Source organism: Morchella sextelata (assembly GCF_020137385.1).
Source record: "Morchella sextelata strain SCLS chromosome Unknown scls_13, whole genome shotgun sequence".
NCBI classification, from domain to species: Eukaryota; Fungi; Ascomycota; class Pezizomycetes; order Pezizales; family Morchellaceae; genus Morchella; species Morchella sextelata.
This window is the reverse complement of record NW_025408628.1, coordinates 926,140-938,043: the sequence shown is the minus strand read 5'-3', so window position 1 is coordinate 938,043 and position 11,904 is coordinate 926,140. Positions and strand designations below refer to the sequence as shown.

Here is an 11,904-nt window from a genome sequence, read left to right as displayed (position 1 = left end):
TAGCAATCTGGGGATACTCCTGACCTGACTCATCAGAGTCCCCTTTTAAAAATCCTCATCGAAATCCATCTCAGATTCCGATCCGCGTTCTCGCACAAACGCTTGCCCACTGGTGTACTCCGCAGCAGCCGTAGCAGCCGGCTTCCTAGCACGGTGCCTCATACGCTTCCTCTGAGGTTGGGGTTCCGGTGGTTCCATATCGTGGTCACCATTGTCATCGCGGGTACGCTTTCGGGAGAAAGAGGAGATAGATGCACTGCTGTTAGCATCTGAACGACACCATTTCCAAAGATGACCCTTTCGGCCACATCGCACGCAGACACCATCGGTCTTCCGCTGGTCCCGGACCGGCTGTGGAACTCCTTTGGTGGCTTCGTCGTAGTCGTGGTATATTGGCTTATTCCCCGACTTGTTCTCGCTGGTGCTCTTCTTATCTTGCCCCTTTTCTTTCTTCTCGGTCTGAGCCCTTCCCTTGATCTTAAACCCCTTCTCCTTCTGCTGGAGTTCCCACCATGGTTCGACTCCTTTCCTCTCGACTCTGCTTTTCCCAACATCTTCATCTGCTCCTGATAAGCCTCATGGGCCTTACCGGCTCGTTCCAACCGTTGGATGTACTCGGAGTCGTCATCGGTTGGATCGAAGGGTGAGTGGCGCTCTCGAATTTCATTCGGTAGCCCTTGGAGCAAGGCGGCGCGATAGGATGCTCCTTTCATCTGAGCATGCTGGTTCATAATCTCCATTCTCGTCAGGTAGTCCCCGATGTTAGCAGAGTACTTAAACTGCTGCATCTTCATCGCGTTCTCCATGGCTTCCTGAGTGCTTAGGAAGCGTTTTCTGATCTCCTGACGGAACCGAGTCCAAGTAGCGTAGTCCGCGGCTGCCGGTCCTAGCATCTTGGTCTCGATATATTCCATAAACCATTCCTTTGCCAACCCACACGTATACGTTCCAGCGAACAGTACCTTATTTCTGTCCGTTCGGAACTTATTTGGCTTCTGCTCGAAGTAGATCTCGCACTCCATGAGCCAATGCCGCAGGTTATGCTTCCGGGCATTATCGAACTCAAAAGGTATTTTGGCGAGCGAATCTACCATATCTTCGTCCTCAGGCGGCGCCGAATTCCGGTTCCCGCCTCGGTTCATTCTCCAATTCTTCCGACCATGCGACCATTCACTGTTATCGTCGTCATCGTCTTCGGAAGGCTCTGGATCCCCCCAACGTTTCCTCTTGGTAGATTTCGGGGAGGTAGATTTCCACCATTCCCTCCCACTGGAGCAGCCCCTACCGGTCTTCTGCCACTATTTCCCTGCACTGGGCCGGCATCTTCCGGTTGCTTGCCTCCATTTCCACCAACTGGGCCAGCTTCTTCTGGTTGCTTGCCATTCCCTGATGTTTGGGGGCCAGCATTTTGGGGGTTCTTGCCATTGCCAACAGGAACCGTTCGGGGTGCATTAGGGTCTAAGGGAGCACTAGCCACGGAAGGTGCTACTGATAGATGTTGTCGCAGTAGTTCCTCCATCTCGGCTATCCGTTGGTTTCTTATCTCATCGGACTGCTTAAATTGGGCAAACAAAGCCCGTTGTTCCCCTTTCTCCTGCTCCCGCTCTTCTCGTACCATCCTCAGTTGTCGCTCCGCCTCCAACAGTTGGTTCTGGGTAATCCAATAGTTGCGATCCAGAACCTCGTGGTCGGTGGCTCGTGCGGCTTCTTGTACTTGTTGGACATTGGCGACGAGCTCAAAGAGCGATTCGAGATGTTGCTTTTGGGCAATGGCTTCTTGCCGTGCTTTCTTATCCAGGATTTGCCCACTCCCTTAGACTTGTTCCTGGAGGTTTTGTAGCTGCTGCCAAACGGCCTGTCCAGCTGAACCAAGATACCTCATTTGTGCCTCATGGGTATCCAAAAACTCCTGCATATTCCTCACGAACTGGGCTTGAGCAGAGCGTTTACTCGATTGCCTAGTTTGTGTAGAGGGTCCTCCCGTAAGTAGAGGGTCTGGGCTAGCAGCCCTTGATATTACCAAAGAGTCTTCCCCTCCGGCCTCCTCAGTTACGGCCGAGGTATCTATAAAATAATTATCCCTTCGGGTAGTCATTGTAATTGTGAGGGATGCGTACCAGACCACAAGAGTACACTACGCAGAGCTCAGAGTTCGGCTAACAACTACAAAGGTAGAAGTCTCCAAGGTCTCTTCAGTCAACGTTGAGTATGATTCTCCTTGATCCGATACGGGCCCCGCGAGCTACGTGATCAACAAAGATTCACTAGAGTTAGCGTGTGATGTTCGACCGTCTTCGACGTAATAGTTCGGGTAGAGTTCGAAGTCACGATAGAGTAAAGTATTTCCAAAAGTATAGTCAAATAAAGTTGTAACTCGCGTATCAACGATTTATATTGTTAAGACTCTGATTTCGCCGATGATGGTTTGGCTAGTCAGTGAATGACACAGTATTTATATCCCTCGCTCTGTCTCGAGGACCCAGTCTACTAATAATACAGAATATACTCGGGGCCTGCCCGAGACCCTGAAAAACAACCAAGAACATTTTAACTCCTAAGTCCGTAACCCAAACTCCTAAAGCCGCTAAAACCCTTCAACCTATTTATCCACTCTAATGCACGTTTCCCTGTCGATGTTTCTTCTCCATCGGCCGTCTGGTGGATAATCGTCAGCGTCGGCTATTCGGAGGTCTCGGACGGCAAGGCTGCTTACTCAGGCCTCTTCCCACATCGCTTTCCCACATAGCAGAGTCCTCTCATGCCCACATGTACCGCCGATAGGTACTCGGTCGGCTGGCAGCTTGCGCCGATTCGCTCCGAGCGGTCCGATCTTCGATCCGATTGATTCCAGCTGTCCCTCATATATCCACCGGTACCAAAACACTCTCCTCCGGCGGTTTGATGCTCCGGGGGTTATTATTGGGGTCGAAAACGTGCTTTTTATGACTCTGTGTTTTGGTCGTATATTGGTCGCACTACACTCCGCGAGTGTGGTCAAGAGTTGACATTAGCGTACAGAGGGTATTGGGGTATTTACTGGCCTTTTCTCTCACTCCCGTAAATGCTTGGCATGCCCGTAACAGCTTACCCCCCTTCCAGGGTGTCACGTCTCGGGACATCTTCTGACAGACTATGGTTCCAGTAAACCTGCTCCACATATCACCCGCGGTGTCTGTGGAGGGGAAGGACTTAGCCCCGTAGGGTACCTCTATAGTCTCAGGCGTTGGTCCTTCACGGCCTTGGGGTTCCTTCGATGGAAGTCGCGGACAAGATCAAGTACCTCTTCATCCATAGCGTCCATGACTTGGTACGTACAGTCACTCATCGAATAGCCCCGCCATTTCACCAGGTATTCCACTAATCCTCTCCTACTCTTCCGACTTCCCACAATACTTTCTACTTCATATAGAACCTCTCCTTCCTTATCGACCTCCTCGGGAGTCGGGGGACGTTGTTCGCGGCCTGGGATACTGCTCTGTCGGTAACGTTCCAAAAGTTCAATGTGGAACACGTTATGGATTTTGATTTGTGGTGGCAGTTCCAATTCACAGGCTCGTTTTCCCGCTAGTCGGATGATCTTGAACGGACCGAGTTTCTTATGATCGAGCTTTTTGGTGGAGCGACGGGTCTTAATATTGGTCGCATTGAGCATGACCATGTCGCCTATCTTGAAGTTCGGCGGTTCGTCCCTTTTCCGATCATAGTATTTCCCCATCTTCTCCCTGGTGACAGTTAAGCGAGCGAGAGCAGAGTCGTGAACTCCTCGGATGAAGTGGGCGTACAGGTCACTGGTTGGGTTGACCACTTCGGCTTCCGTCGGCCAGTTGGTTCTTGGGTTGTAACCGTAATTGGTATAGAACGGAGATTGGCCCGTGGCGGTGGTAACCGAGTTGTTGTAAGCATACTCCGCCAACGGGAGTAGCTCTGCCCAATCATCTTGCTCGTAGTTGCAGAACGCTCGTAAGTAGTGCTCGAGGGTTTGGTTGACCCGCTCTGTTTGCCCATCGGTCTGAGGGTGGAAAGCTGTACTCATTCTTATCCTCACGTCCAACAATTCCATAAGGGATGCCCAAAAGCTTGAAGTAAACTTTGCATCTCTGTCGCAAACTATATCGAGAGGCAGCCCATGAAGACGCCAGATTTGACCGAGGAATATCTTCGCTAAATCCTGCGCGGTCGTTTCTGCTACTAGGGGGATGAAGTGCGACATCTTCGAGAACCTATCGACTACTACCCAGATTTGGTTATATCCTTTTGATTCCGGTAACTGCACGACAAAGTCCATTGATATCGATTGCCAGACAGAATGTGGTGTGGACAGTGGAAGAAACGCACCGTATTTCTTATGGCGGCTGGGTTTGTTGCGCTGGCACTCGTCACATGACCGAACGTAATCATCAATCCACTCGTTCATTTTTGGCCAATAAAAGTTACGCGTGATGAGTTCCAAAGTTTTGTCTTGTCCAAAGTGTCCTGCCACCTTCGAATCGTGTTCTGCCTATGCGATTCGGATCTTAATATGGTCATCTGCCGGAATGCAGAGTCGGTTCTTATAGAAGAGTAGCCCGTCTTTTTCAGCAATATCCTTCAGTTCCCCTAGCTTCTCCCCTTGCTCAATTTTCTCTTTCATTCCTACCCATGTCGGGTCTCCCGATGCCGCCTGCCTGACATGATCCAGAAAATTCTTAGACCAGTCAATCACCCCCTTGGAGGCAAGCGACACCGCTGATGCCACAAACTCTTCCTCCGCCAACTGTCCGGGCTTAAAGAACCTGTCTATCGGCTGCTTCCCAAGCGTGCCTCCCCCTTCAGGACGGTACTCCGGCCGTCGCGATAGTGCATCTGCCTTCCCATTTTTGGTTCCCGGGCGGTAAATAATCTTAAAGTCAAATTCCGCCAAAGACTCAGCCCACCTTGCCTGTCGTCGGTTAAGAACCTTGGTTGTTGAGAAATATTCCAAGTTCTTATGATCCGTGTAGACTAGGACCGTTTTGCTAGGTCCTTCGAGGTAGTGACGCCATTGCTTAAAGGCTGAAACAATTCCTAGCATCTCCTTATCCCAGACGTCGTAGTTAAGTTCCGCTGGGTTAAGCTTTCGAGAATAAAAGGCAACAGGGTGAGTCTTTCCGTCAATAACCTGGGATAGAATTCGGCAATAGCAAAATCACTTGCGTCCGTTTCCACGATAGTCTGGCGATCTGGAGAGAAGTGAACCAAGATCGGCGCAGACGTAAACAGGGTTTTGAGTTTTTCGAAGGCTGCTTGGGCCGTCATAGACCAGACAAAGTTCTTAGCATCACCCCTGAGACAATCGGTAATGGGTTTACAGACCCCGGAAAAATTGTGGATAAACCTTCTGTAGAAATTGGCAAAGCCCATGAAGATCTGTACTTCCTTAACACTGCGCGGGGCTTGCCAATTCGTAACAGACATGACCTTATCCAGTGCCATGGTGACGCCTGCTGGGGCAAGGATGTATCCTAGGAACTCGATTTCGGTGAGCTCGAAGAACGATTTCTTCGGGTTGGCGACCAGGTTGTATTCTTGTAGCCTGCTAAGTACTTTGCCGACCAGCTCCCTGTGTTCCTCTCGAGACTTGCTATATATTAGGATATCATCAAGGTATACTACTACACCTTGATCCAAAAATTCCCTCAACGCATCATTCATCATGTTCTGGAAGGTCGCCGGCGCATTTGCCAGCCCAAAAGGCATGACGAGGTACTCAAAATGCCCGTACCGCGTACGAAAGGCTGTCTTCCACTCGTCGCCGTCTCTGATCCTGATGAGGTTGTAACCTTCCTTCAGGTCAATCTTCGAGAAGATAACCGCGCCTGCCACTCGATCTCGCAGCTCGTCCATAAGCGGTAACGGATACCTGTTCTTAATGGACACACGGTTAAGTCCACGGTAGTCAACGCAAAGTCGCAGACTACCGTCCTTCTTCTTCACAAATAGGATTGGGGCTCCTGCTGGGGATTTGCTTGGCCTAATCTTTCCCAATCGCAACATTTTGTCTAGGTACTCCCGAAGCACCTTCAGCTCGACTTCGGATAGGGAGTAAACGGGACCCCATGGTGGCTGCTTCCCTGGTTCGAGATCTATCGCATGGTCGTAAGATCGATGCGGTGGTAATTTGTCTGCTTCCGATGGTAGGAAGACTTTAAGGAACCCATGGAGCCAAGAGGGAAGAGTCTCACGGAGGTTGACCGATTCATCTTCCAAAAGACAAATACTACCGATGAATTGGGCCTCCGGATCGTCCAATACACCCTCGTCCATCTCTATTTGAGGTTCCTTGTCAGTGAAGCATCGACTCTTACAGTTTTCGCCATCGTAGGAAACTTCCCCATTTACCCCTATAACCGGTTTGTGTTCTTTCAACCACCAGTTCGGTAATATTGCATCGATGCCAAGTGGGAGAGGGGCGATCTCGAATGATAGTTGCGTCTGATGCCCCCTTGACATTATAATTAATGGTTGTGTAAAGGCGTGTCCCGTGCCCTTCATAACTTCTCCCGTAAATCCAAATACCCGGGCCGGGACGTCTCGTTTCACCTTCGGGACCTCAAAACTATCAACAAAAACAGCAGACAAAACAGGACCAGTTGCACCAGTATCCAACAACACCTTACAAGGTAAACATTTTTCCGCAAAACAAAGGAACTGATTAACGATAGGTCGAGGACCGTGAATTGGTTCCTCCAAAATTTTCTGCTTTTTCTCCGGTTGGGACGCTCTCCCTTCCTGCCTTTTTCTTTTCATATTTTTTTTGTTGTTTTCCGTCAGTGATAACATAGCAATCTGGGGATACTCCTGACCTGACTCATCAGAGTCCCCTTTTAAAAATCCTCATCGAAATCCATCTCAGATTCCGATCCGCGTTCTCGCACAAACGCTTGCCCACTGGTGTACTCCGCAGCAGCCGTAGCAGCCGGCTTCCTAGCACGGTGCCTCATACGCTTCTTCTGAGGTTGGGGTTCCGGTGGTTCCATATCGTGGTCGCCATCGTCATCGCGGGTACGCTTTCGGGAGAAAGAGGAGATAGATGCACTGCTGTTAGCATCTGAACGACACCACTTCCAAAGGTGACCCTTTCGGCCACATCGCACACAGGCTCCATCGGTCTTTCGCTGTTCTCGGACCGGCTGCGGAACTCCTTTGGTGGCTTCGTCGTAGTCGTGGTATATTGGCTTATTCCCCGACTTGTTCTTGCTGGTGCTCTTCTTATCTTGCCCCTTTTCTTTTTCCTCAGTCTGAGCCCTCCCCTTGATCTTAAACCCCTTCTCCTTTTGCCGCGAGTTCCCACCGTTGTTCGACTCCCTTCCCCTTGACTCCGCTTTCCCCAACATCTTCATCTGCTCTTGATAAGCCTCGTGAGCTTTGCCGGCTCGTTCCAACTGTTGGATGTACTCGGAGTCGTCATCGGTTGGATCGAAGCGTGAGTGGCGCTCCCGGATTTCATTTGGTAGCCCTTGGAGCAGGGCGGCGCGATAGGATGCTCCTTTCATCTGAGCATGCTGGTTCATGATCTCCATCCTCGTCAGGTAGTCCCCGATGTTCGCGGAGTACTTAAACTGCTGCATCTTCATCGCGTTTTCCATAGCTTCCTGAGTGCTTAGGAAACGTTTTCTGATCTCCTGACGGAACCGAGTCCAAGTAGCATAGTCCGCGGCTGCCGGTCCTAGCATCTTGGTCTCGATATATTCCATAAACCATTCCTTTGCCAACCCACACGTATACGTCCCAGCGAACAGTACCTTGTTCCTGTCCGTTCGGAACTTCTTGGGTTTCTGCTCGAAGTAGATCTCGCACTCCATGAGCCAATGCCGCAGGTTATGCTTTCTGGCATTATCGAACTCAAAGGGTATTTTGGCGAGCGAATCTACCATATCATCGTCTTCAGGCGGCGCCGAATTCCGGTTTCCGCCTCGCTTCATTCTCCAATTCTTCCGACCATGCGACCATTCGCTGTTATCGTCGTCATCGTCGTTGGAAGGTTCTGGATCTCCCCCAATATTTCCTCTTGGTGGGTTTTGGGGAGGTTGATTTCCACCATTCCCGCCGACGGGGGCAGCTCCCACCGGTTTCCTGCCACTATTTCCCTGCACTGGGCCGGCATCCTCCGGTCGCCTGCCTCCATTTCCTCCTACGGGACCAGCGTTTCCTCCTACTGGGCCAGCGTTTTCGGGGTTCTTGCCATTGCCAACAGGAACCGTTTGGGGTGCAATAGAGTCCAAGGGAATACTCACCATGGAGGGTGCTACCGACAAATGTTGTCGTAGACGTTCCTCCATCTCGGCTATTCGTTGGTTTCTTACGTCGTCGGACTGCTTGAACTGTGCCAACAGTTCCCGCTGTTCCCTTTTCTCCTGCTCTCGCTCTTCTCTTGCAATTCTCAGCTGTCGTTCCGCCTCCAACAGTTGGTTCTGGGTAACTCGATAGTTGCAGTCCAGAACCTCGTGGTCGGCGACTCGTGCGGCTTCCTGTTCTTGTCGAACATTTTCGACGAGCTCAAAGAGCGATTCGAGATGTTGCTTCTGGGCGATGGCTTCTTGTCGTACTTTCTTGTCCAGGATCTGCCCACTCCCTTGCACTTGTTCCTGGAGGTTTTGTAGCTGCTGCCAAACGGCCTGTCCAGCTGTACCAAGATACCTCATTTGTGCCTCATGGGTATCCAAAAACTCCTGCATGGACCTCGTAAACTGGACTTGAGCAGAGCGTTTACTCGTTGACCTAGTTTGTGTAGAGGGTCCTCCCTGGAGTAGGGGATCGGGGCTAACAGCCCCAGATAGTACCATAGCGTCCTCTGCGGCCTCGTCTGTTACGGCCGAGGTGTCTACGAAATAATCCCTTCGGCCAGCCATTGTGGTAAGGGATAAATGATGATAGTTCTTCTTTTTTGAGGTGACTTCGTTACTCCAAGTGAACTTGTGAGTAACAATATACTGTGAGGGATGCGTACCAGACCACAAGAGTACACTACGCAGAGCTCAGAGTTCGGCTAACAGCTACAAAGGTAGAAGTCTCCAAGGTCTCTTCAGTCAACGTCGAGTATGAATCTCCTTGATCCGATACGGGCCCCGCGAGCTACGTTATCAACAAAGATTCACTAGAGTTAGCGTATAGTATTCGACCGTCTTCGATGTAATAGTTCAGGTAGAGTTCGAAGTCACGATAGAGAAAAGTATTTCCAAAAGTCTAGTCAAATAAAGTTGTAACTCGCGTATCAACGATTTATATTGTTAAGACTCTGATTTCGCCGATGATGGTTTGGCTAGTCAGTGAATGACACAGTATTTATATCCCTCGCTCTGTCTCGAGGACCCAGTCTACTAATAATACAGAATATACTCGGGGCCTGCCCGAGACCCTGAAAAACAACCAAGAACATTTTAACTCCTAAGTCCGTAACCCAAACTCCTAAAGCCGCTAAAACCCCTCAACCTATTTATCCACTCTAATGCACGTTTCCCTGTCGATGTTTCTTCTCCATCGGCCGTCTGGTGGATAATCGTCAGCGTCGGCTATTCGGAGGTCTCGGACGGCAAGGCTGCTTACTCAGGCCTCTTCCCACATCGCTTTCCCACATAGAAGAGTCCTCTCATGCCCACAGGTACCGCCGATAGGTACTCGGTCGGCTGGCAGCTTGCGCCGATTCGATCCGAGCGGTCCGATCTTCGATCCGATTGATTCCAGCTGTCCCTCATATATCCACCGGTACCAAAACACTCTCCTCCGGCGGTTTGACGCTCCGGGGATTATTATTGGGGTCGAAAACGTGTTTTTTATGACTCTGTGTTTTGGTCGTATATTGGTCGCACCACACTCCGCGAGTGTGGTCAAGAGTTGACATTAGCGTACAGAGGGTATTGGGGTATTTACTGGCCTTTTCTCTCACTCCCGTAAATGCTTGGCATGCCCGTAACAGTAATAGGGGATAATGATGATAGTTTTTCTCTTTGAGGTGACTTCGTTACTCCAAGTGAACTTGTGAGTAACAATATACTGTGAGGGATGCGTACCAGACCACAAGAGTACACTACGCAGAGCTCAGAGTTCGGCTAACAGCTACAAAGGTAGAAGTCTCCAAGGTCTCTTCAGTCAACGTCGAGTATGAATCTCCTTGATCCGATACGGGCCCCGCGAGCTACGTTATCAACAAAGATTCACTAGAGTTAGCGTATAGTATTCGACCGTCTTCGATGTAATAGTTCAGGTAGAGTTCGAAGTCACGATAGAGAAAAGTATTTCCAAAAGTATAGTCAAATAAAGTTGTAACTCGCGTATCAACGATTTATATTGTTAAGACTCTGATTTCGCCGATGATGGTTTGGCTAGTCAGTGAATGACACAGTATTTATATCCCTCGCTTATGCCTCGAGGACCCAGTCTACTAATAATACAGAATACACTCGGGGTATGCCCGAGACCCTGAAAAACAACCAAGAACATTTAACTCCTAAGTCCGTAACCCAAACTCCTAAACCCGCTAAAACCCCTCAACCTATTTATCCACTCTAATGCACGTTTCCCTGTCGATGTTTCTTCTCCATCGGCCGTCTGGTGGATAATCGTCAGCGTCGGCTATTCGGAGGTCTCGGACGACAAGGCTACCTACTCAGGCCTCTTCCCACATCGCTTTCCCACATAGCAGAGTTCTCTCATGCCCACAGGTACCGCCGATAGGTACTCGGTCGACTGGCAGCTTGCGCCGATTCGCTCCGGGTGGTCCGATCTTCGATCCAATTGATTCCAGCTGTCCCTCATATATCCACCGGTCCGAAAGCACTCCCCTCCGGCGGTTTGACGCTCCGGGGGTTATTATTGGGGTCGAAAACATGTTTTTTAACTAGGAAAACCGCAACTCCGCATTTGGTCGCATATTGATCGCACCGCACCTCGTGGGTGCGAACCAGAGTTGACATTAGCGTACAGAGGGTATTGAGGTATCTACTGGCCTTTTCTCTGTTACGGGCATGCCAAGCATTTACGGGAGTAAGAAGAAAGGCTAGTAGATACCCCAATACCCTCTAATACTAATGGCAACACCACTATCAACTCCGGTTCGCACCCACGAGGTGCGGTGCGATCAATATGCGACCAAGTGCGGAGTTGCGGTTTTCCTAGTTAAAAAACACATTTTCGACCCCAATAATAACCCCCGGAGCGTCAAACCGCCGGAGGGGAGTGTTTTGGTACCGGTGGATATATGAGGGACAGCTGGAATCAATCGGATCGAAGATCGGACCGCTCGGAGCGAATCGGCGCAAGCTGCCAGCCGACCGAGTACCTATCGGCGGTACCTGTGGGCATGAGAGGACTCTGCTATGTGGGAAAGCGATGTGGGAAGAGGCCTGAGTAGGTAGCCTTGCCGTCCGAGACCTCCGAATAGCCGACGCTGACGATTATCCACCAGACGGCCGATGGAGAAGAAACATCGACAGGGAAACGTGCATTAGAGTGGATAAATAGGTTGAGGGGTTTCAGCGGCTTTAGGAGTTTGGGTTACGGATTTAGGAGTTAAATGTTCTTGGTTGTTTTTCAGGGTCTCGGGTAGGCCCCGAGTGTATGCTGTATTGTTAAAAGACTGGGTCCTCGAGACATAAGCGAGGGATATAAATACTGTGTCATTCACTGACTAGCCAAACCATCATCGGCGAAATCAGAGTCTTAACAATATAAATCGTTGTTACGCGAGTTACAACTTTATTTGACTATACTTTGGAATTACTTTACTTTATCGTGACTTCGAACTCTACCTGAACTACTACGTCGAAGACGGTCGAATTCTATACGCTAACTCTAGTGAATCTTTGTTGATAACGTAGCTCGCGGGGCCCTTATCGGATCAAGGAGAATCCTACTCGACGTTGACTGAAGGGATCTTGGAGACTTCTACCT

The 11,904-nt window shown here is 50.0% G+C and overlaps 6 protein-coding genes across 6 annotated transcripts; all 6 read right to left on the bottom strand.

Moving 5' to 3' along the window:
• Positions 1–45: 45 nt before the first annotated feature.
• On the bottom strand, positions 46–1,812 carry H6S33_002652 (uncharacterized protein; the record flags this gene model as incomplete). The annotated part of the gene is made up of 3 exons (XM_044834012.1): positions 46–560; positions 590–1,204; positions 1,258–1,812. Coding segments are annotated over 3 exons (1,685 nt in total), but the record flags the coding sequence as incomplete, so codon positions are not given.
• A 57-nt stretch (positions 1,813–1,869) lies between these two features.
• On the bottom strand, positions 1,870–2,095 carry H6S33_002651 (uncharacterized protein; the record flags this gene model as incomplete). Its single annotated transcript, XM_044834011.1, has 1 exon — positions 1,870–2,095. A coding segment is annotated over one exon (226 nt), but the record flags the coding sequence as incomplete, so codon positions are not given.
• A 1,113-nt stretch (positions 2,096–3,208) lies between these two features.
• H6S33_002650 (uncharacterized protein) lies at positions 3,209–4,414 on the bottom strand (the record flags this gene model as incomplete). The annotated part of the gene is made up of 1 exon (XM_044834010.1): positions 3,209–4,414. The coding sequence occupies one exon, from the start codon at positions 4,412–4,414 to the stop codon at positions 3,209–3,211; it is 1,206 nt and encodes a 401-aa protein (XP_044692811.1).
• An 84-nt stretch (positions 4,415–4,498) lies between these two features.
• On the bottom strand, positions 4,499–5,122 carry H6S33_002649 (uncharacterized protein; the record flags this gene model as incomplete). The annotated part of the gene is made up of 1 exon (XM_044834009.1): positions 4,499–5,122. A coding segment is annotated over one exon (624 nt), but the record flags the coding sequence as incomplete, so codon positions are not given.
• Positions 5,123–5,172: 50 nt separating this feature from the next.
• H6S33_002648 (uncharacterized protein) lies at positions 5,173–6,765 on the bottom strand (the record flags this gene model as incomplete). Its single annotated transcript, XM_044834007.1, has 1 exon — positions 5,173–6,765. A coding segment is annotated over one exon (1,593 nt), but the record flags the coding sequence as incomplete, so codon positions are not given.
• Positions 6,766–6,842: 77 nt separating this feature from the next.
• H6S33_002647 (uncharacterized protein) lies at positions 6,843–8,867 on the bottom strand (the record flags this gene model as incomplete). Its single annotated transcript, XM_044834006.1, has 1 exon — positions 6,843–8,867. The coding sequence occupies one exon, from the start codon at positions 8,865–8,867 to the stop codon at positions 6,843–6,845; it is 2,025 nt and encodes a 674-aa protein (XP_044692808.1).
• Between the last annotated feature and the right edge of the window lie 3,037 nt (positions 8,868–11,904).